At 37.5% G+C, this 26011-nt stretch overlaps 1 protein-coding gene across 2 annotated transcripts in view; it reads left to right on the plus strand.

Annotated features, from left to right (window-relative positions):
* Positions 1-26011, plus strand: part of LOC138749915 (ATP-binding cassette sub-family A member 13-like) — a 288645-nt gene that overhangs the window by 99823 nt on the left and 162811 nt on the right. For both annotated transcript variants that reach the window (XM_069911960.1, XM_069911968.1), the window contains exons 16-19: positions 1676-1772; positions 5558-10135; positions 12237-12331; positions 15403-15512. In XM_069911960.1, the coding sequence (XP_069768061.1) occupies positions 1676-1772; positions 5558-10135; positions 12237-12331; positions 15403-15512 (4880 nt within the window). The remainder of the gene's footprint in view (positions 1-1675; positions 1773-5557; positions 10136-12236; positions 12332-15402; positions 15513-26011) is intronic.

Consider the following 26011-nt stretch of genomic DNA (forward strand, 5'->3'; position numbering starts at 1 on the left):
AAGGAAACGGGAGAATAAAGCCAGTGAGAAGTTTACCTGATAAAACTTGTGTTTAATGTTTTATTAACTTCACATTTCGGGCCACAAATGTGACAGTGCCCAGCTGGAAAATGAAGTATTGTTCCTCCAATCTGTAGCTGGTCAGGGTGGGACAGTACATAAGGCCATGGACAGACATGTGAGTGCAGGAGTGTGACCCAGAATTGAAATGGTTGGCCATTGGGAGGTCGCCATGGTTGCAAACAGAGCAGAGGTGCTGAGCAAAACAATCTCCCAGTCTACGACCGGTCTCTGATGTAGAGAATGCAGTAGATAAGTCCTCTGAATATACAAGTGTTGCTTCACTGTAGGGCACTACAAGTAACCAGAGACAAACTGAGGAAACGATAGGCTTTAATACATAAAATAACTTTGCTAGTACGGATCCCAGAATAGGAATGGAAGAAAAGGAAAGGCAGCTCGACCTTTATGGCCCAGGACCATAGGGGTGGAGTCTTAGGGCATGAGTCACCCTGGGCGGGCCAGCTCCATATCTGGAACCGACAATGATAACTATATACAATGGAGGAATATGTGGAGAAAATTGAAAGGTGTGTTTGGGGCCCAAGACTGTGGTGAGGAGGAGGTGTGGGCACAAGTGTTGCATCTCCTGTGGGCATAGAGGAAGGCATTTTGTGTTTTTACTTACACCAATATGCATCACAGTTTCCCTCCTTTGTATTTCTATATTATTTCCAATCAACTACTATGGGGTAAGGCAGTAAACTATTCAGACTTAGCTAAGTGTGATTGAGGAAATACTAGTTGCAAATATTAAAATAATAAAATCTTGAAAATACAGAACACTGCCTTGAGTGGGAATTCCTCCATCCAAGATTTTTGTCCTTATCTTTATTAGATGTTAAACCCTCCACAGAGGCAGGTGTGCATAATGGTGCAATAATGTAAAAATTGGCATGCAAATTCTGGTGCAGCAGAGAAACACTGTGAATTTTCATAACATAGCATAAAATATTACATAAAAAACAGAAAATGCTATAAACATTTAGCTCGTCAGCAGTGTCTGTGGAAAGAAAAGCATAGTTAAATCTTTTTTTTAGATCCTTCAACAGGTTTTTCTGTTTTTCACCTTTGCTCTAAAGGTTTCATTCTGATCCTCCTTTACACAATGATGCTGCCTGACTTTCTGAGAATAATTAGTTCCAGAATATACAGTTTTTTTGATTTTCATTGGTAAAAATATTTTGGCAGGAATTGGATAGTAAGCAGATAACCTTATTTTGAAAGAAACAGAAGATCAGGTGCTGAAATTGAAGGGGACCTTAGCAGGGAAGATGGTAGAGCAGTAATGGTAAGATATTCTGGGAATAATTTGGAAGATGCAGGATTAGTTCATCCAAAAGAAGAAGCATTCTAAAAGGGAAGATGAGGCAACCATGGCTGAGGAGTGAAGTCAAAGACTATACAAAGCAAAATAAGTTATAAGGAAATTGGTACTTGAAAAGTTGCAGACCTTAGAGTAAAAAGTCCACGTTGGCATTGCGGTTTGCTTTAGTGCTATGCCAAAGAAAGAACTCTGCATTACTTAAATTAATGACTTACATTTTTGTAAACAATGTCCTTTTCCATTTTCAATGTTTAAAAAAAATGTTTTGTTCTACTGTTAATTTTCCAGGATCTACATGTGACAAGGGGAAAATCAACTGGAGAAATCTGCTTAATGAGACTCTGGTATATATGCAGAATGCTCAGAATGATTTTGATACATTGTGGTAAGTTATGGCACAGGGACTGATATCATGTGTAAGTTCTGAAACTGTAGGAATAAGATCAGAGTGCAGAGGATCGAGAAACTGCAAATGTAACTGTCATCAAGAAAGGTGGATATTATGACGCCAGTTATCAAGCATCAATTATGAAGAAAATGCCAAAACCCATTACTGATGAAGTAATAAAAGTAGAAAATCATAATATGATGATGTAGAATTATCTTCATTTTATTTTTATGAAAGGGAAGTTGTATCTGATGGATTTGAAATTCTTTGAGGATGTCACCAGAGGGTTCATGAAAATGAGAAATGGAAGAGGTTTGGTTAAGTGGCTTAAAGAATCAAAGTAAATGCTTTATTTTTATGTTAGAGTTAACTATTTGCAATTTCCAAGAATTTAGATGAAGGAACAATGCACTGAATCTCATTCTCAATAATATAAGGAGAGGTGGTGGGTAAGTTATGAAAGGGATCGATAAATGGATATGGATTCGCTAAATGAGCATGCAGAAAGAGGACAGGTGAAGCATAGTGTGGAAATGTCGCTCTGATAGAAGAACAAAAAGCAAAGAGAGAACTCAAGAAATATATTGGGAGGGCAGAAAGAGGCTCTGAAAAAAATTTGGCAGTTAGAATTAAGGAGATTCTTGAAGTGATAGAATGCTAGTGATCTTCCTGACCACTAGAGGGAATCAAAGACTAGTTTGTGGCCGCTCAGTTGGATTCAAGATAGATGCCTCCACACCATCACAATTCTTAAAATCTTTGAGAATGATATAAGAAAAAAGAGGGTAGCGAAGGAAAGAATAAGTCCTCTCAGGGACCCAAAGCTGTGCATAACCAGTGGTTACATATGGAAGATGATGTTAATGAGTTCATTGTCATACACATTGTCGAATGAACACAGATTTGTTGGTATCATTGTTGAGTAAAGGTAACTACAGAGGCATGAGATAGGGGCTGGCCAATGTTGAAGGGGACCTTAGCAGGGAAGATGGTAGAGCAGTAATGGTAAGATATTCTGGGAATAATTTGGAAGATGCAGGATTAGTTCATCCAAAAGAAGAAGCATTCTAAAAGGGAAGATGAGGCAACCATGGCTGAGGAGTGAAGTCAAAGACTATAAAAGCAAAATAAGTCAGATAATTGGGTAGCTTTTAAAACCAACAGCTGGCAAACAAAGAAAAGAGAAAAGATGAAATACTAAAGTAAGTGAGCCAATAACATAAAAGAGGACACCAAAAGTGGTGTCAGAAATATAAAGAGTAAAAAAGAGGTAAGAGTGGGCATTGAACCATCTGAAAATGATACTGGAGAAGTGGTAATGGAGAACAAAGAACACTCTCCAATGTCAGCACATCTTTTCCTAAATGACCCCAAAACTGCTCACAATGTGCCAAGTGACATCTCACCAGTGCCTTATAAAGCCTCAACATAACATTCCTGCTCTTATATTCTCTTCCTCTTAAAGTAAATGTCAGCTTTGCATTTTCCGTCTTCACCACAATCTCAATATGCAAGTTTCCCTTCAGACTATCCTGCACGAAGACTCCCAAGTCCCTTTGCATCTGGGAATTTTCAATTTTCTCCCCATTTAAAAAAGTGTCTGCCTCTTTATTTTTACTACCAAAGTGCATGACTGAACACTTTCTGACTTATTTCATTTGCCACTTCTCTGCCAAATCTCCTAAGCTAAGTCCTTCTACAACCTCCGAGTTTCCTCTATATCACCTGTTCCTCCACCTACCTTTGTATCATCTGAAAACTTTGCCACAAAGCGATCCATTTCATAATCTAAATCATGAATGTACATTATAACAAATGACCCCAACACTAACCCCTATGGAACACCATGAGCAACAGACAGCCAATCAGATCATGATCCTTGTATTTCAACTCTCTGCTTCCTGCCAATTAGCCAATGCTCTACCCATGCTGCATCTTCTTTATTCAGCCTGTTTGTCACTTCCTCAGGGAATTCCAATGGGTTTGTCAAGAAAGATTTTCCCTTCAGGAAACCATGCTGGGTTTAGTCTATTCTGCCATGTACCTTCAAGTATTCTGTAACCTCATCATTCACACAACATATTCCCCACACTGCCATCAGGCTAACTGACCTATAATTTCCTATCTGTTGCCTTATTCCCTTCTTGAATAGTCGGGTGACATTGCGATTCTACAGTCCTCCAGGGCCATGCCGTAATCTTTGGTTTCCTGAAAGATCAGTATCAATGCTGCCACAATCTTTAATGCTACTTCTTTCCAGACCTGAGGGTGCAATCCATCTGTTCCGGGAGACTTATTCACCCTTAGAGCATTCAGCTTTCTGAGCACTATCTCGATTCCTTTCCCTGATACCCTTCGACATCTGGTACACTCCTGGTGTCTTCTAGAGTGAAGACTGATGAAAAATACTCATTTAGTTCCTCTACCAGCTCTTTGTCTCCCATTATTATTTCCCTGGTATCACTTTATATTGGTCCTATATCTACTCTCACCTCTTTTTTATATACTTGAAGAAGGTGTTTTTATCCTCTTTGATATTATTTGCTAGCCTACATTCATACTTCATCTTTTCCCTGCTTATGAGTTTTTTAGGTATCTTCTGTAATCCTCTATTTTCCCACTAATTTTAGCTTCTTTCTATGTCCTTTGTTTTTGCTTTTTTACTGGCTTTGATGGTCGTTCACCTCAAGTGCACTACACAACACCTAATCCAGTACAGCGGATCCCTTCATGTGCTCATCAATAAGCTGCTCTAAATAACCATCTTGTAGGCTTTCTTCCAAATCTCTTTCTTGAGTTCCAGTTCCAATCTAGTTTTTGCAATCTATTTGCATGTTAAAATCCCCCATGTCTAACCTAACATTGCCCTTCTGACATGCCTTTTTCTATCTGCTGTTGCAATTTGTTATCTGCATCACAGCTACTGTTTGGAGAGAGGGGGGGGGAGTGGAGAATGAGAGCAAAAGAGATTCATTAGGGTGTTGCCTATAATAAAGGTTGGAAAGATCGGATGCTCTCACTGGAATGTAGAAATTTAAAGGGTTGCCATTTAGAAAACATCATGAGAGGCATCATGATAGTCACAGTCTTTTACCCAGGATAGAGGAGTGTAGAACTGGAAGGCATAAGTGAGAAGGGAGACATTTAAAGGAAGTCTGAGAATGTTTTGCATATGTAGGGGGTTGTTGTTTGGTTCAAGCTGTAAAGGAGGTTGTATGGTAATTGCAATTTACAATGTTTAATGTTAATTTGGACAGGTACTTAGACAAGAAAGGTAAAGGGGGATAAGAGTCTATTGCAGGCAAATTGGATTATGGGAAAATAGGTAACATGGTTGGCATGGGTAAGGTGAGTTGAAAGGGCCCATTTTTATGCTGTACAATGCCATAATTCTGAAGCACTATCTAAGTTAAGTGAGCAAAATAAATTCTGGTGTTCAATGAGCTCTCAAAGTCCTTGTGCAAACTTATGGTCTCCAGGGATGCCATTGAACTGAAGCTTGTCAGTAACAGGCATCTAAAGGGGGAAATATTCACCACAAGCTTTGTTATGTTGTTATGAAAACATTTTTCATGGCTTTGTCATGGACTAAAAATTATTTCCCAGAAAACTAAGCATTTAAAATTCCCTATGGGGCACAAAGGTCTCTGAGTATATAGTTCAACATCTGGATTGCCAATTTAACATGGAGTCTGATGGAATGGATTCCTTAATTCTTGGAAAATGTTTTCTTCTCTTTAAGTGGTTGCTCTTTCTCATCAGATCTTTATTTTTTCTTTTAGGTTTCTGAATGCAATATTGAAGTTTTTAAATAATGAAAATATAATAAAACTAAATGCAGATGATATACAAATGTTCAGTCACACTTCTGATGAGGATACCAATGAAAATGGAAATATCCAAGGATTGCACAGGGTTGTAAAGATACTTTTGAAGAATGCACATCTATGGATGAACAATGAAGAAAATGAAACATTTTCAATCATGAATACTTTGGTTGAACTTTTTGAAGTAAACAATACCAATTTATTTTTCTCCAAAATGAAGGTTTTAATGAATCATTTGTCAAAAGGAAAACCACCAGAATTTAAGGAAGCCTTCAATATTTTACTCAGTGAGCTTGAAAAAGTAGAACGTCTAATAATTGGCAGTCCCTTTCAACAGCAGATGGACCTATTCAATGCAACGTGGACCAATTTGCAGAAGATGCTCCTCCATAATTTTACAGGAAGTACAACAGAGAGTCTAAATTTATTCTGGAATTTCACTTCTTTAGTATGGATTGGATCAACCAATGCCAACACAGATTATGTTGACTTTGCTAAGATGTTTTTGCATTATTTGAACAATTTTGGTTTTCTATCAGAAGATCAACTTTCTTCTCTTGTGGATGCCATCAGTACATCAAAAAATGTTTCAATAATGACTTCTTCAACTCAAAATCTATCTCATCTGCAAAGCATGGAGGTGCAGTTATTCGAAGTTTTGGAAGCAATGGCTGCAGAAAATAAAACCGAACTTCTGGAGATGTTTTATGACATGATTCAAGCAGTTTTAAAGATGTCAAATGCAACTGATCTCTCATCATTGGTAACAGCATTCAACAATAATTCTGAAGGGATTTACAGTTTTCTTGATCAGTTTAACTCTGATGACATTGGAGAAGTTCTCGAAACAATTGTGAAAATTATTGATGTTTTTCACAACATGTCAAAGGATGATCTTGCTGAAAATGTATTGAAATTATATCTCTTTGCTCAGTCGCAAATAGAAGGGAATACCACAGTTAGAGGAGCAGCCCATCAACAGATCAATGAAACAATTGTAAAGCTCACTGAAGCTTTCCACAATAATACAAACAACATTAGTTGTTTGATGTTACAAGCGCTGCAGTCTTCATCTGTCCCTATTTCTGATTTTTGGTTGAAGCAATATTGTTCCACACATAACACTGGAAGAAAGATTCGCTCATTAAATACTGGCTCTAACTCACAACAAAGTGAGAACCTATATAGTTCCTTAGTGGAAAAAATGATCATCATCTCAACAGATACAAACAGAGATATGGCTTTATCTACTTTATCACGTATGGTGGATTTGTTTCTATTTTGGATGGATATTTTAAAAGAGGTAGCTGTACAAATGGATTTGGATTTTAGTGCAGTTAATCACCTTTATACCGCATTCATGCAAATGTCAGAAGAATTGAATCAAACATCAGAAGATACCAGCTATCTTATAAGTAACAGCTCAGCTGCACTGAAAATCTTTTTGCAGAACATTACTTCCACAGATGGCTTTAATCTTCAGAACATGTACAAAATGAAAATGAATAATTTAATCACCTTACAACAGATCATGAATTTAACATTTTCTGTACCATTTGATAACAACACATTCTATCAACTTTCAGAGGTCATGGAGAACATGTTTAGTTTATTTCAAGGTCACAACATTGATGCTTGGAACAATATATCCAAATTCATAGAAGTTCTTCAACCAATATGGTCATTGAATAGCTCTCAGCACGAAATGTTCTATTCAGTCCTCCATACTTTCGCAAACTTAAATTCCAGAACTGATTTAGCAAATATCAAAATGGTCTTCAGGGAAATTCTGGAATTTTATAACCACAGAGTTGGCATGGATCACTATGTCCAAAAATTGCAAGAGTTCTTCAACTTCATGGAAAAATATGAGAACAGCAGTGATCAATTTCCATACAAAGGCTTGGTGGTATTAATGAAACAGTTAATACTTTCTACAAATCCAAATACAGGTGAAAAGGAATGGGGAACTTTGTTGCAGTGGCTAAATGTGTTGATGCATACAAATCTTTCTGACCTTTCTCTCTCGTTTCTGTCAAATGTAACTCAAGTTCCTATCTATAGGTTAAACATATCCGAAATGGATAAAATGATGAGGAAAACAGAGGAAACAATTTTCTATGTGCAGAATCTGACAGAAATGTTCAATGGTCGAAGTGCATCTAAAGCTTATTATAATGAAATAATTTCATTACTGGAGATGATGTGTCCTAATTCTAATCCCTACAAAAATGCAAGCATTCAGGTTCTCAAAATGTCCATTGAATTGGCATATACTATCTTTAATGCTGAAAACATGTCATATGCCTTAATTAAAGAGATGAAGAAACAAATTCAACGACTGGAAAGTGGTGGTGCAGCAGCAGAAGTCATGTTTGGCCTTCTCAGCAAACTTAACAGCAAGAATATTGCCTTCCAGGAATTGTATTTACCTTATTTTACTGATTCCCATACTTTCCCTTTCAAAGGCAAACACAACATGTTTTCTTTAGGACAGAGTCATTTAGTTCAATATTACTCAAGAGCTCCTGAAGGCCATATCACCTTGCTTGAAAATATAACCAATATAATGTACAATCTCACCACAATCTTACAATCAATCAAAGATATACATTCCATCAATAAGCAACTAGAGCAAATGAATGTTGACCTAATACGGATCATTGAAAGCATAAATGGAACTGAGGATATATGTGACAATTTGACAAGAGTGGTGAGAATTTTGAAATATATTCCAGAAGTTCACAACATGGCAAACACTGTAAATACCATTAGATTAATTTTACTAGAGAATGGAAATGAGAATTTCCTACAAACTCTCACTATTATTTCTGATGGAGTTCCACTGATACAAAATCTGACTACCATGAATGTGAGTGAAGCATTGGGAGCACTTTACTTCTATGCACTGGCACATCAACCAGAGGGATTAAATCTCAGCCAAGGAAACCAGGTTGAATTAAATGAGAAGGTGATCAGACTGATAGAAATGGTTTATATTTCTACTAATTCTCCACAATGTTTGCCTGTAGCTTTTTGCAGACTCTTGTCAGAGGGAGCACCCCGTAATGACAGTGATCCAATTTTAAAAGCTTGTAACTTGGATGCAAACCAGAATCTCAGCATAGTTATGAATTTGGCAGCTGATATTAAACACTTCATTGCTGGAACTGCCAGAGAATCTGCAAAGGTAGAATGTCTTGGAAACATTGTCTCTGCAGAAGTTATTAAGCAAACAGGTTGTGTTATTCAGCAATATGAAAAGTGGAACAAAATTTTGATCAGCTTATCTCAGACTTATGGCTTGGAGAATCCAGTTCTAATAAAACTACAGGAAATTTGGGATAACTTTTCTGATGTCATAGATTCTACCAAAGAGGATGACATAAATTGCATCAATATCCCATTAAGACAAGCCGATAAACTGTTAGCCTTGACTCATAACAAGACTAACTCTGAACAAATTATTACTTTCCTCTCTGATGTAAGGGACACAGTGCTTTTCATGTCTGGCAACAAATCAAAATCAGTAAATAGTTCTCTAAACATTATAACCAGTTATTTAAAAAATACACTCATAGGTCTTCCCTTAGATTTCAAAAAACAAATCTCAACACTGATATATTCTGTGCAATCGTTAATTTCAATATCTGATTACAAAAATGAGGATGTGAAATTAATGCTGAATGACTTACTAGATGTTCTTAATGCAAATATTAATTTGGTTAACCTATTGGAGACCTTGTCAATGGATATTGATGAAATATTAACTGACAGAATGACGAACCCTGAGATCAAAAACCTATTGCCAGCTGTAGAGAAAGTGATTAACTTCTTGAGAAATATGAAAACAGGTGATTTTATTGATCTTGACATGTTGGAATTTAATGCAACACTGAATGATGTGGAGGAAATTCTGAAGAGAATGCAACAGATCTCAAACTTTACTGATGAAAACTCTCTCAAAGTACTCAACATCATTGTATATTTCCTGAAAAGACAAAACACCTCTCAAGGGGATATTGAGATGTTTGTAAGATCTGCCAGCCTGATCTACAATATTTCACAGGATTTTAATGCATCTGGTTTTGATGCCTATTCAAAGTTTCTCCCTTACATCTTCACTGTACTTTCCAATGAAAATGTTAGCCAAAGTGTCAATGCACTGCAATCTTTAAGTGATCTCGTGGAGGAAATGTATTTATATTCAGATTTTCCTGATGAATTTCAGCAAGTTCTGGTAACTCAGGTTACTACAATCCTAAATCAATTGATGCCAATGAACAATAAGATCCCCATGAATTACACAAATGTCATCAGTAAAATTTTGCAGGAGATTCTAGTGATGGACTTTGATGAAAAAGTTAATGACACTAAAATAGTTAATAAAACAATGAAAGTGATGGAAATACTTGTAGAGTTACTTGATGGAATGCAAGGGATTACTCCAATAAAAGAAGCCACAGCCGAGGTCTTTGAACTTTTCAAATTTTACTTCACTGAAGATCTCAAGAGAGGAACAAATTTCACAAGGCAAGTTGAATTTCTGTTTATTGTCTATTTTTTGTGTAATATAATTTAAGTGGTATTCCATTGATTTTGATTTGTGCTGGTGAACGTTGAAGAGGATTGGAATAACAACAAATATTGTCATGCTGCTGGTTTCCAAACATGAAAATAAGCATTGAAAAAAGTGGATGTTCTGGGAACTGAAAATGCTTGACAGATTTACAGTTAGATAAATATATCCATTATATTTTATTCAATTAATCTGTCTTATATTGATAAATTCAAGTGTGAGAAGACTCTTACTTGCTTATGAACAATAAAGTAAGTGATCTATTATATTCACAAGCCATATTTTCTAATTTTAATTAACCCTACCTAAAAAACTTTCTTCCTTTATAAGACTGATATTTCACTGAACTGTGAAGAAAATAGATTCCTCTTGTAATTGCAAGAATAAGGATAGCGTTGGAAAATATCTTCTAGTATTGAGGCTATCTCTTATCCATTTGACCAGTGCAGAGGCACACAAATTTTATGGTGTGACTTCATTAGCCTAAGAGGAAAGTTTTCACAACCTCTATTGTGGCTGGGCTGAGCACATTATCTCATTATACAATTTTGCGAATAACTAGTATCAGATCAAGATAGCCAGCGATGATTAAAGTCTACTTAGCAATCTTTTAGTTCTTTGCGCCTGCAGCCGGTGATAGAAATCACTTATCTTCTGATGTTAGTAAGCTGGATAACAAAATAATGTAGGTCAGAATGGGCATCATATTTTCCAACACTTCTCTCCTTGCAATGTTGGACAAGGTGGAGAGGAGGAGAGATAACCTATATTCCCAGGAGGTCATAAAGCTCAGGAAAATTGCAGTCATAGGAGGTAGTAACATCTGGAGTTGAATACCAAGAATTTGAATACAATGCTGTAATGTTTAATAACTTTATATCCATAGTCTGGAATGCATCATCATATTCCATATGTAACAAATTTGTATTAGCTTCACAGAGCTCAGGGCACCACACCTCCAATACTCACAGGTCAACAATTTCCATCAGTCAGGGTTGCAAACTAATAGTCAAGTTTTCCAGCTGACCTTCAAAGGTATCCCAAACTTGATTAAACTTCTCAGAGCGTACCCACTACAAGCTATACAACCATGCGAGGAAAATCATTGGAACATCTTGAGCTGTAGTGTATAGGTAATTGGAGGCCAAGCTTCAAGTCATCATGAACAAGTTTACAGTAGCATCATGAGGATGGCCCTGACATACCACATCTGTAACGCAAAGATTCCCAACCGACCTGCCAAGCTGTTCAACAGAGGCATCCGGCAATAAAGGATTTCCTTCAGGTGACCTATGTTGTTTCTGAAATGCTCTCCAAATGCATTTGAGGGGTAAGTAAATCCATTTAGCAGCATCCTCTGACAGGTTGCGGCCACCAGTTATGTCGGGCAGTCCATGTGGTTCATATCCCCAACACCAGGTTTCCCAAGCAGACACTCCATTCTGAGCTCTGTCGTAGAAGTGATTACTAGGAAGACAGTGGAACAAATTGAAGGGTGCGCTCAAAATCCTCTTGAATAAATGTAATATTCTCACTAACAGCTCAAAATCCCTGGCCTATAACTGCTCAAAGTTGAGAAGAAGCATTCAGGATAACACTAAGAATTTAAAATCTATGTATCAGGAACATTCAGAAACCACATCCCCTCACAAACTATTCCCCTATATATACCTGTATATCCTGTCAGGTAGCTCTTACTCCATCAGCCGTGGCATCTGTGGCTCTCACAGCGATCTCATCAGTTTGCCACAGAACTCACAGAAGTGGAGAGGAAGAAAGGTACATTTGATTCCAAGGAACTGCCTGAGAAAATCAGGTTGCAATTCTTGATATATTTGTTTCTTTCTTAGATACTTATTTAGATAAAAAGTGGTTGCAGTGTGGTTGAGATTCAGTACCATATATGGAAAACCTTTGAAGGATGCCCATTTCAAATGTTAGAATGATCCACAGGCTTGTTTGAAACTGATAATGTGATTTCACCATTTATTTCCACTGTATACAAATGTGAAGTGATATTTCTTGCTGAGTTATTTGTTATTTCTTTCTGAACAGTTTGGAGGCAATATGTCAGTTTGAATGGTTGAACAAATCCTCATCATTACAGAAAATGGATATCCTTCAGTTAAAACTGCGAAAGCTCTTTTTAGGTAAAGTACTATTATATTTTATATTTCATATATTTTACTGAATCATAATATGAAAAAAATTGTAAATTTTGGTTTTGTATGTTTTACAAGGTTAAAAATATATGCAGTTAACACTATTGGGAAGCTTCAATTGAACAATATTCCTTCTTGTTTGTATGTTGGGTGTTTGTTTTGTTATGTAAAATACCAAAAGAAGTTGGATTTAGAACCATAGAATGTTACAGCACTGAAAGAGGCCCTTTGTCCCTTCTAGTCTGTGCTGAACTATTATTCTGCCTAGTCCCACTGACCTGCACCTCGTCCATAGCCCTCCACATGCCTCCCATCCATGTACCTATTCAAATTTTTCCTAAATTCTAAAACTGAACCCCCATTCACCATTTCATCTGGCAGCTCATTCCACACTACCATCACTCTCTGTGTGAAGAAGTTTCCCCCTCATGTTCCCCCTAAACATTTCTCCTTTCACCCTTAACCCTTGTCCTCTGGTTTGCATCTCACTTAACCACAGTGGAAAAAGCCAACTTTCATTTACTCTGTCTATCCCCCTCATAATGTTGTATACCCCTATCAAATCTCCCCTCATCTTTGACTCTCCAGGGAATAAAATCCTAACCTGTTTAACCTTTCCCTGTAACTCAGTTCATGAAGTCCTAACAACACCCTAGGAAATCTCTGCACTCTTTCAACTTTATTGATATCATTCCTGTAGTGAGGTGATCAAAACTGCACACAATACTCCAGATTTGGCCAAACTAATGTCTTAGATAACTTTACCATAACATTGAAACTCCTATACACAATACTTTGATTTAGGAATGACAATATGTAAAAGGACTCTTTACAACCCTATCTACCTGTGATGCCACTTTTAGGGAACTATGTATCTGTCTTCCCAGATCCCTCTGTTCTACTGCACTCTTTAGTGCTCTTCCATTTACAGTGTATGTCCTATCTTGGTTTGTCCTTCCAAAATGCAATATCTTGCACTTGTCTGTATTGAATTCCATCTGCCATTTTTCAGCCCATTTTTCCAGTTGGTCCAGATCTCTCTGCAAGCATTGAAAGCTTTCCATACTATCCACAATGCCTCCAATCTTTCTGTCATTTGCAAACTTGCTGATTCATTGACAGGCATCAATGGTCCAGCTCTGACCCTTGTGGCACATCACTAGTCACAGGCCTCCAGTCTGAGAAGCAATATTTCACTACCATTCTCTGGCTTCTCTTGTGAAGCCAATGGTGAATCCAGTTACTCGCAAACCATGAACCTTCCTGACTAACCTATCACATGGAACCTTGTCAAAGACCTTAGTAAAGATAATTTAGTCAGCATTCCACAGCCTTTCCTTCATCAACTTTCCTGATAACATCCTCGAAAAACTCTGTAAGATTGGTTAAGCACAACCTACCACATACAAAGCCATGATAATTATCCCCAACTAATCCATGGCTATTTAAATACTTGAATAATTTACCTATTACCGACGTAAGGCTCACTGGCATATAATATTCTGGGTTACTCTTGGAACCTTTTTTTAAGTAATGGAAGAACATGAGCTATCCGCCAATCCTCTGGCACCTCATCCATGGCTAAGGCCATTTTAAATATTTCTGCCAGGGCCCCTGCAATTTCCATACTAGCCTCCCTCAAGGTCAGAGCGAATAAATTATCATGTCCTAGGAATTTATCCACCTTCATTTGCTTTAAGACAGGAAGCACCTCCTCCTTATCTTTAAACGGTTGTTTCCATGACCCTGCTGCCTATTTTCCTTACTTCTGTAGATTCTATATCAATTTCCTGAGTAAATACTGATTTTAATTTAAAAATTAAAAAAAACTATTTAAGATTTCTCTCATTTCTTCTGACTCCATGCATAGCTGAACATTCTGATTTTCAAGGGGACCAATTTGTCCCTTGTTATACTTTTGCCCTAAATATACCTGTAGAGACCCTTAGGATTTTCCTTCACATTGTCTGCCAAATCAACCTCGTGTTTTCTTTTAAGCATTAATAACTTCTTAAGTTTTTTCTTGCATTTGTTATACTCCTCAAGTACCTCATTTACTTCTTGTTGCCTATATCTACAATACACCTCTCTTCTTCTTAATAAGATCCCCAACATCCCTTGAAAACAAAGGTTCCCCAGGCCTGTTAACTTTGACTTTAATCCTGTCAGTACTCTCAAAATATTGGCCCTTGAATGTCTTCCAATTACCAAATGTATCCTTACGAGTTGTTTAACTTGTCCCAATCTTCGCTTTCTAGATCCTTTCTTATTTCCTCAAAATTAGCTTTTCTCCAGTTTAGAATCTCAACCTGAAGTCCAGATCTATTCTTATCCATAATTAATTTGAAACTAATAGCATTATGATCACTGGGCCCAAAATGTTCCTCTAAACATACTTATGTCACCTGACCTGTCCTGTTCTCTCATTGGAGATCCAGTATTGCACTCTTTCTATTGGTACCTCTATATATTTTGAAGCACTGAAGCAATATATTGCTTATCAACTTATCGAGCATTGGATTCATTTTATTTTTCTCTTTTACATCATTTTCTCAAATCTTCCAAAAAGAATAAGATTTGATTTTAGTTCAATGTTTTGTAAAAACAAACAGTCTGCTTGAAGAACTCAGTGAGGTGAGTAGCATGAGTGGAAGGAAAATAATTGTTAATGTTTCAGGTCAGAACTCTTTATCCTGAAACATTAATAGTACTTTTCCTCCAACTGATTCTATCAACTTGCTGAGTTCTTCCAGCAGACTGATTGTTGCTCCTGATTTGAGGACTTGCAATCTCTCTTGTCCTTCCGTATTCCTGAAACATTTGTTCCCATTGTTCTTTATGGCATATTTTAATAAATTATTTGGGGAAACCCAAATATGTTTTAAGTAAAATCCAAAGATGGACTATAATTATTTTAAAAATGAACTCTAATTTTTTTTTGTTGTTGGTCTAAAATGAGCTCTTGCAAGCGTGTCTCACTGTGAATGTCTGGTATTGTTATTCATGCACAACAATTTCTAAGAAAGCAAATACTTTCACATAGGTTTATTGTTTTACAGAAAAACTGTACTTTGTTAATGATATCATGTGTATACAAAAGGGCTGTGGAAAGAATATTGGAGCTCATGTAATTCATATATTGATTGAAATATTAAACTTCACTGAAAAGGTCAGTCACCACTTTATATTATTAAAACTTGTGTTTACATTTATTTTTATGGCTTGAATCGTTGAACAAAAAAATGACATTATTGGAAATTATTTGAGGAAAAACTGTAACTGAAACATAGAAAGCTGAAACTGGGCCACTCAAGATTTTCCCTCATCAATTTTAGCTGCAGAGATTTTTAGCATATTTGAGCAAATTAATGAAAAATTATTGCAACATATATCACAATAACAAGGGACTTCGCTTAATTTATTGTTCATATTCATCAAAAAACAGGATTTTTCTTTCATAGTTGTAATTTGGAACATACTTTACTTCATGTTCCATTGCATGAAATTGTTCTTAATTTTCACTATTTATATAATATAATTCCAATCTACATCAGCAATTGAAAATATTTATGAACCAAAAGTAAAGACACATTATACATTTGTACTAAAAAGTAATAAGGAATATTGTAGGTGCAAATGTGGAAAAAAAAACATAAATATATGCTAAGCATAATTTTTAAAGACCTCTCAAACAGCAAAGTAATTTAGGACAAATCATTTAATACTTTTCAAAGTATTATAACTAATCAAAAGTGTTTTTATTTAATGTGGTGTAATAAAATATTTGAGAGATAAATTGGTAAAATTAGAGTAGGTTACATACATACACACACTTTAAAACATCTTATTTGAAATACTGAAGAATTCATATTCAATGACTTTATAGATACTATGGAGAATGCTATGCACAGTTCACAAGTAGGTGCTAATTGAATTGATGTCATGAAATGAATAGACCATTGTCTTGGACTGGAGTCAGCTCGGCCGTGTTGAACATTTTTACAAGACGTCAGACCTTTCTCCAAAGTGGTCACTCAAAAATCACTCCTGGGTTTTGTTTACCTAAAAACAACAGCTTGACCAAGAAGACTAACTCCTATTGTTTGCTGGAGAAGGTCAGGGGTTTTGCAGTGAGAGAGTCACATGGGCTTTCTAGCAGTTGGGGAGAGAGAGAGAGAGAGCTGAAACAAGCAGGAGAAGTTGGTTGGAACTGAAACAAACTCCAGAGCAGCGGATGGTTGGAAATGCTATCTGTCTGATGTTTCTCTTGGAATAAGGGGAACAGAAAGGAACTCTGATGGTAGCCTGAAAGAAAGAGGTTATCATCTGGAGAACCCTGATGGGGAAAGTTTCATCAGCAAGACATTGAAGTGACTAATGGTGATACCTCAGTTGTGGAAATCCTGGAACAACAAATCTCTCTCTGCAAACCCTACGAGAACCTTTCTGAGTGGTAATCTTTCGGGCACAAAAGCCTGGTGAACTTTATACATGTTAAGTGGTGTGCACAGTATAAGAACTGCCTGCAACCAGAGAACTTGGAAGAATGAGAAGTGAGATTGAACTGTGAACCAAAGATCTTTCTTAAATTTACAAACACATTACATACACGTGCGCTTAGAATTAGAAGGGGGTTAAGTTAGGTTTAGATAAGTTAATAGAGACAAGTTAAAGTTTGATTCTGTTTTCATGTTTAAAGATAATTAAAAATAACTTTTGTTTAAGTAACTACTTGTCTCGGTGAATTTCTATTGCTGCTGGGTTTTGGGGTCCTTTGGGGATCGTAACAGTGGTGATGTTCAATATTTTATTTACATACTGTTTTCAGCTGATTTTTTAATATCAAGTCATAGAACCACAGAACACAGCTCAGAAATAGACCTTTCAGTCTATATAGTACATATGAACTTTTATTCCACCTATTCCCATGGCTATCCATATCCCTCCCATCCATGTACCTCCAAATTTCTCTTAAATGTGAAATTGACCCACATTCACCACTTCTGGTGGAAGCTCCTTCCATTCTCTTTTTTAAAAAAAAAACTTTAAGATTTTATAACATGAATAACATATAGGATTACATTAAAAAAAAAGAATAAAATAATAAAATTACAATACAATATCAGTAATCTAAATAAACTATACCCTCCCCAATAATTATTAAACATTAATAACCCAACTCAAATTAGTCCAACCCCCCTTTTCCCCCCAAAAATAAAGAGTGAAGAATTAATAAAGTTAATAATATATGTGAGAAAAAAAACCCACTTACATAAAAAAACAAAAACATAACCGATTAAAATACTAACAAAAAGAAAAGTAATTAATACTAAGATATCAGACTTAAAAAACATATTTAAATCAAACTTAAATGCATATATTTAACAAACGGAGTTAAGATGAAACATATATTTAACTCAAACTTAATATAAAAAATTAGTAAAGTTAGTAACATTATCTATCAAAAATTCTTAAACAATAATCAATTCTTAAAAAAAATTGTAGCATGAAAAAAAAGTTGGAAAAAAACTTTCTCTATAGAGATAAACTTTCACCAAATATCAGCTAACTTCACATCTATCATCATATTAGTCACATAAACCACCATCTTAAAACAAAATTCAAACCTCATTAAGCATGGTACAATTCAATTTTAGTACTCTTCCACCATTTTTCCCTTTTACTCTTAAATAGTTATCCAATAAAAGCTCCAATACCACATTTAAATATCCCCAATCATTACGTTAAAATTCAGATATCCAAATAATAAAAACACATCTACAACGAAATCTATATCTTCAACAAATGGAGCATAAACCACAAACAAAATTCAAGCTTCATTAAGAATTGTACAATTCAATTTATAACTTTCACCATTATTCCCTTCGTTCTATAACTAAAATAGCAAAATAATATACACCAGAATTACCACTTTTTTCACCTTAAAGTTAAAGAAAAAATATATATATTAAAAAAAACTTATCCATCCCATTCACATTTAAATTTCAGATATTCCTTATCTACTGAATAAACTTTACAAAAAAAACCTCATCAATTTTTAGTTTTTTAAACAAACAAATACTTTCTTATGCTTTTTTTTATATTTAAACAAAAAAAATCCCCTTCACTCTTTAATCTAATAATACAAAAAAAAAAGAAAAAAAAACGGGTAGGAGGTTAAAAATACCCCCTCCCGTCTAAACTGCGCAATGCAGTAACTCCCAAAACAAAAATGGGTGTGAGATAGCTCACACGAAGCAGATGACTTTCAGGAAATAGTGCCTATCCAGTTCTCTCCCCCAACTCTCACTTCACCTTAAACTAACATCATCATTATTTAATATCCCTTTTTAAAAAAAAATTAGAAAAAATAGGACAACTCTTCTTTTAATCAGCTCCAACTGCCGAGTCACCATTACAACCATTCCTTCTTGGAGCACGGCTCTTTTCTTCCATCTCTTGTCTCCTTAGAGATTGCGGCGGACTATGTCTCTGTTGAAACTGAGTAATTGGCAGCTCTTGAGCAAATGCTATAGCTTCCTTTGGAGAATCAAAGAACTTTGGTTGGCAACCATCTTGAAAAACCAACTGGATATCTAAAGGTTGCCTTGTAACCTTTCTTCCACAACAACTCTTAAGCAGGATTGAATTCCCATCATTGGAACATAACTTCTTGACTCAAATCCTCATAGAAGAAAACTCGATTATTTTGAATCATCAAGGGTGATTTTCTCTGTTGTGCATTTCTAATAGCCACTCATAAAATTATTTCTCTGTCGTATTAATTCAAGCAATGAACCAAAACAGGTCTTGGACTTTGACCTGAAATAGATCTTCTACGCAAGGCTCTGTGAGCACGTTCCAGTATTATACCTTCCGGGAAATGTTCTTGACCCAACACCTGCGGAATCCATTCAGTAAAAAATTTTCTTGGGTCTGATCCCTCCATACCTTCCGGCAAACCAATAATCTTTATATTGTTCCGTCTGCATTGGTTTTCCAAATAATCAATCTTTTTCACCAAATTTTTATTTTGAGTTTGTAAGTCTTCGACCATTTTGGTCACATCAAAAACTTGATCCCGTATTTCGTCTATATCTTCTTTACACAAATTAAATTTATCTCTCACTTCAAGCTTAAAAGCTCCAAACTCAGCCATCTGTTGAGAATGTATTTTCACCAAAGTATTAAACCTAGTACCAAGTTCAGTCATAATCTTGAATAATACCTGCATTGTATAAGATAATTTAGATTCAAGATTCACAAAAATCTTTTCAATTGGAAGAGATTTTGGCTCAACAGATTCCTGCTTCTTCTCCAAAGGATCTTCTATTCCTTCCTTCATTCTGGTTGCCTTCCTTGTTGTATGACTGCGTGTGGAAACCCCAGCCACAGCCTCTCCAGCAATGACTGGAGGACGCTGGCCGGGGTTTTCCCCAGTCCATAATGTATTAAATTCTCCCAGTACATCAAGTTGTATAGGTTCTTGTATCTCAAAAGATACAGTTTGCAGTGCCACCTCTACAGCTGACAAATGCCTTTGAGTAACTCTTTGTTCTAAAGGCTGTTTGGCGCCCTCTTTAGGGGGCTCTACCGATGTAACATAGAGCTGTACATCCGAACACTGTACCTCTCTCCTGGGATCCATTTCACGCTGAGTCCCGGTGTCTGTCCTGTAGGTAGGCTCCAAAACTTGAACTTTTGGAAAATGTAGTTTTTTGATGATCTGTTGTCGTTTTTTTTTGTTGCTCTTTTCCACCAATTGTACCATTCATAATTTAAATTAACAGCACTGAAATTATCTAAACTTTTAAAGAATTTTAACGGGCATTTCTAGACAAAACAATAAGATAGAGTCAGGAGAGGACTGGAAGGCATGTCTGATCCTTGCGCCATCTTGCCACGCCCCCGCTCCTTCCATTCTCTTTACCCTCTGCTTGACGATGCTCCCCTTAAAACTTTCATCTTTCACCCTTAAACCATGTGTCCTAATTCCAGTCTCACCCAATCTCAGAGGAAAACAACCCTCATAATTTTGTATATCTCTATCAAATCTCTCCTCATTCTTTAACACTGAAGAGAATAAAGTCTTAACCTAATTTCAGTATAACACCCAACTCCTGTACTCAATACCATGATTTATGAAGGCCAATTTGCTAAAAACTCTCTTCTAAATCAATCTACTTGTGAACTGCTATCAAAAAAAATTATGTACCTGTATCTGAATTCCCATAGCCCTCCATTTCTCTGCTCTCTACAGTGCCCTACCATTTGCTGTTCAAGTCCTATCCTGGTTAATACTCCCAAAATGCAACACGTCACATTTGTTCACATTAAATTCCTTCTGCTATTTTGAAGCCCATTTTTTTTCTAACTGGCATAGATACCACTGCAAGCTTTGAGAGCTTTCCTCGCTGTTCTCTATACCTGCAATCTTAGTGTCGTTACGAGCCCAGAGGATCACAAAACCCAGCAGCAATAGATATTCTCCAAGACAAATGGTTACTTTAACAAAAGTTGCTTTTAATTATCTTTAAACATGAAAACAGAATCACATTTAACATATCACTATTGACTTAACTAACCTAACTTAGCCCCCTTCTAATTCTAAGCGCACGTGTATGTAATGTGTCTGTCTAAGTTCAGAAAAGTCCTGTGATTCACAGTTCAATCTCCCTTCTCATTCCTCCAAGTTCACTGGTTGCAGGCAATTCTTGTACTGTGCACAGAATTTAATATTTATAAAGTTCACCAGGCTTTGGTCTTGAAAAGTAAATGGTTACCGCTCAGGAAGGTTCTTGTCAGTTTTCGGAGAGAGATTTGTTGTTCCTGGACATCCACAACTGATTTACTTCCATCAGCCACTTCAGGGTTCTCCAGATGATAACCTCTTTCGTTCAGGTCACTACAGAGTGCCTTTTTGTTTCTCTTATTTCAAGTCAAACATTAGACAGCCAGTCCTCTCTTCTTGCATGAACCACAAGGGCTTTGACCAGGCTGAACTAAGCAGTCACAAACTATCTTCCAAATGGGGTTTTCCACAAGATTGCCTGCTTGTCCTGCTCCAGTCCTAGCTGCTGCTGCTGACTGTAAAACTGCAGAACTGATCTCTCTCTCTCTCACTCACTCACTCACACACACACACACACACACACACACACACACACACACACACACACACACACACACACACACACAGAGAAAAAGCCTGTTTGATTCTCTCTGCTTGCAAAACCACATGAACCTCTTAGAACAGCAAGTTCCCCTCCAGACTGTCTGCAGCTCTGACAAGCTCTTTCATCTGTTTCCTTTTTGTAATCAACAATCCATTAGTGAAGTCTCTTGGGAACTCTCCAAAGCTTTTGCAAAGTCTCTGAGGCCCTGACATGTCTAGCATTAGCAGAGCTCCAGTATTTTAAATAAGATCTATTTTAAAGTGTTTGTATGTGACCTCCACTAATAAACCCTGCCTTAATTTATCTATATTCTGTCACAGTGTCATCTGCCAATTTGCTGATCCAATTTACCGCCTTATTATCCAGATCATTGTTATAGGTGACAAACAACAATGGACCCAGCACCGATTGCTGAGGCACACCTCAAGTCACAGACCTCTAATCAGAGAGGCATTTATTTATTACTCTTTGGCTTCTCCTGCAAAGCCAATGTCTAATCTAATTTACTACCTCACCATAAAAGCCTCCCATGTGTCATCTTGTCTAAAGGACTTTTTGAAGTCCATTTAGACAACATCCACTGCCTTTCCTTCATTAATTTCCCAGTAATCTCTTCAAAAAACTCTATAAGATTGATTAAGCATGACCTACTACTCAAAACCATGTTGATTATCCCTATTCGATCCCTTTCTATCCAAATATATATAAAACACTGGATATATATATACACATATATATATATATATATATATATATATATATATATATATATATATACATATATCCAGTATTTTAAAATATCTTCCAATTATTTACCCACTACTGATGTCAGGCTCACCAGTCTATAATTTCCCAAATTATTCTTGGAGCCTTTCTTAAACAACGGAACATTAAGCTATCCTTCAATCCTTTCGCATCTCACCCTTGATTAAGGATGTTTTAAAATATCTCTACTAGGGCCCCTGCCATTTCTCTACTCACCTCCCTCAAGATCCAAGGGACTAACTTGTCAGGCTCTGAGGATTTACCCACCCTTATTTGCCTTAAGACAGAAAACACCTCCTTTTCTGCAACCTTTATAAGTTTCATGATGTCACTGCTGTTTTGCCTTACTTTTATAAACTCTGTGTCTGTTTCCCAAGTAAATAACCATCAAAAAAAAATTAGGATTTCCCCTGCTCCTTTTGGCTTCATGCATAGAAGACCACGCTGGTCTTTAAGAGGACTAATTTTGTCCCTTGCTATCCATTTGCTCTTAATATATTTGTAGAGCCCTTGTGATTTTCCTTCACCTTGTCTGCCAGAGCAATCCCATACCTTCTTTTAGTTCTCTTGAATGCTATTTTAAATTTTTTCTTGCATTTGCTATACTCCTTAAATACCTCATTTGTTCTTTGCTGCCTCTCTCTCCCTACGATGCACCACCTTCTTCTTCTACCAAAGCCTCAATATCTTTCAAAGCCAAGGTTCCCTATATCTATTAGTTTTGTGTTTAATTCTGACTGGAATATCACTCTTAATTTCTGAAGACCACTTATCAAGCACACCTTTTCCAATCCATTAAACAACCTGTCCCTGTCCACAATAGACAGTTCCTTTCTGATACCATCAAAATTTACCTTTCTCCAATTTAGAATCTCAACCCAAGAACCAGCCCTATCCTTTTACATACTGCAGTGAACAGGGATTCACTGATAGTGTGTTGTGTTTATGGCTGGCCCTGCCTCCTAGCTCTGAACCCATCTGTTCATATATAACCCTGATTTCCCGCCTAAACCCAGAACCCTTCTGAAGACTAATGTGAGACCCTACCCATTGTTAAAAGCTAATAAAAAGCATTTGTTCTCCCTCCAGTCGTGAGAGCTTTTATTCATGCTACAATTTTATTATCTTATTCCCTAATGATGGAAGTGCTACTCAACACTCTGTCCCCCAATGTGGCTGAGGAGTTCACATACTGGCTAGACTGCTTCCAGGCCTACCTGAACATGACCACAGACATCTTCCACACCGATGAACTCAGGAGATTTCACACTCATTTTGAGGGTAGGAATGAAAGGGTATGCAGTTATCTGGGACTGCTCTACTTATGACGCTGCTATCAAGGCATTGAAGGCAAGGTACCTGAAGTCATAGAACGAGGTCCTAGTGAAGCACCAACTCGCTCTATGTCACCAGCGGCTAGAAGAGACCATCGATGACTACCTGCTGGATCTGTAGACACTCGCCAAGAAGTGCAGGTACAAAGTGGCCACGGACCACATTCGTGAGGAAGAACAGATCCGGGACAATCTTGTCGTGGGGGTCTGCTCGAACTACATGAGGCAGTGACTGCTCGAGTTGGGAAAGAAAAACCTGGCTAGCCACGTAGAGCTGGCCAACTCACTGGAACAGGCCAACCTCGAGAATGACGACCTCAAAGCCAATGATTTTGCTCACCCAGATGACCTCTTCCAAGGACCGCTGCTCCCGTTGCCCCACCCTAATGGCTGCTGCTTCCCATGCTAGGGAGTGCTTTCTCTGCGGCAAGAGCCAGCATCCCCGATCTTGTTGCCCGGAAAAAGACTCAGTGTGTTCCAGCTATGGCAAGAGAGGGCATTGGGCAAGGGATTGTCGAGCGAGGGGAAGCCTGGGGAAGTCTTTGGATCTGATTCTAGCCCCAAGCTGTCTGCCCCGAATTCATCCAGACTCACTTGCTGCGTGACATGCTGATGGAGGGTGGTAGTGAGGAAATGGCACGAAAAGGTTCAGTGGCCATCTTGCCACGACCCAAATTCAAATTCGGCACCGTCGTCGTCATCTTCGGAATAAACTAATGGCAATCCCATGTATGCCTATATGGAGTACTCGGATGGCAGGGAGGGAGGACACAGTCTCCATCAGGGACCTGGCATCCACTGGAACAGAGGGTCTGTTGCCTCAGATGCGCTGCAAGCCACAGAGCTCATTCTCACCACCCCCAGTCAGGGCCTCTGGCGATCCGGTTCAGGAGAAAAGTGCATCCCCTCCACCCATGAGCCGGAGACCCAGCCCACCTCTCTTCCTTCACAAGGGGACCAGGTGACCCAAGAAGTCCCAGGCCCCCTGGTGCTTAAGAGCTCCATCTGGAACTCCATACCACCGACTGCTTAAATCTGTAAATTTCTAAATAACTGTGTATTTTTCAACCTTTTTTTTCTGAACCCATGTTCTCTGTCTTCATTCACAGACCCTAAATTCTACAGGAAGGGGTGAATGCAGTGAATGGCATGATGATCACTAGATTCAATGTGTACACTTACACACATTTCTGTGATTTGCTCTGTCTCATTCCCAAATGGAGATGCAGTATTTCCTGAACACATTTAGCAAACTCTAACCTATCCAGTCATTTTACTGCATGGGAGTACTATTCAATATGTGGAAAGTTAAAATCACCTAATATCACAACCCCAGTTTCTTGCAACTCTGCTATCTGCTAAATTTGCTCTTCCTATTCCCACAGACTATTGAATGATATACAATATAATCCATTAATGTGATCATCGCTTTCTCATTCTGAAGTTCTACTCGTATAAGCCTTAGTAGCCGAGCGCTCTAGTCTGGCCTATCTGATCACTGCTGTGATATTTTCCCTGACTAACAATGACACCCTCTGTCTAAACCATGGAGCATTGAGATCCCCACCTGCAATCAACTCATACTAATGGCCACAATCATAATTCCATATGCTGATCTATGCTTTAAGTTTATCTGCCATAGCTTCAATACTCCTTGTAACTCAGAACATTATTCCCACCATGCTTGACCTTTCAATGTATCTTTATTTGCAGGTTTGACATATATTCCCACAACCACTACACTATCTGTTCTAGAGCTCTGGTTCCCATTTCCCTGAAACTCTAGTTTCAAGTCCCACCCCAGAGAAAAACAAGCAAACCATCATGCAAGGATATTAATCCCCCTCCAATTCGGATGCGAACAGTAAGGTACCATCTTCCCCAGAAAAGAAGTCAATGATCCAAAAATCTGAAGCTTCCCTCCTGCATCATCTCCTTGGCCACATATTAAGATGTATTCTCCTATATTTGGCCTCTTTACCACATGGCAAGGGCAGTAATCCAGAGATCACAACCCTGGAGGGCCTTTCCTTTAACTTAGAACCCAATCTCTTGAGCTCTCTTTTCAGGAACATCACCCTTCCTCCTAATGTTATTGGTCCCAATATGAACTATGACATTTGGCTGCTCAACTTCCCACTTGAGAATGCTGTGGAATTCACCCAAGATGTCCCTGACCCTGGCACCCATCTTGATTCTCGATCTCATCCACAGAACCTCCTATCTATTCTTCAAACCATTGAATCCCCTATCAATACAGCACACCTTCCTCGAGCCAAAGGGGCAGCATCCATGCCAGAGACTTGACTGTCATTATTCTTCCCTGGAAGGTTGTCCCCCTTAACAGTATCAAAAACAGTATATGTGTTATTGAGTGGTACAGCTACAGTTTG

Source organism: Narcine bancroftii, chromosome 1, assembly GCF_036971445.1.
Source record: "Narcine bancroftii isolate sNarBan1 chromosome 1, sNarBan1.hap1, whole genome shotgun sequence".
In the NCBI taxonomy this organism is placed as follows: Eukaryota; Metazoa; Chordata; class Chondrichthyes; order Torpediniformes; family Narcinidae; genus Narcine; species Narcine bancroftii.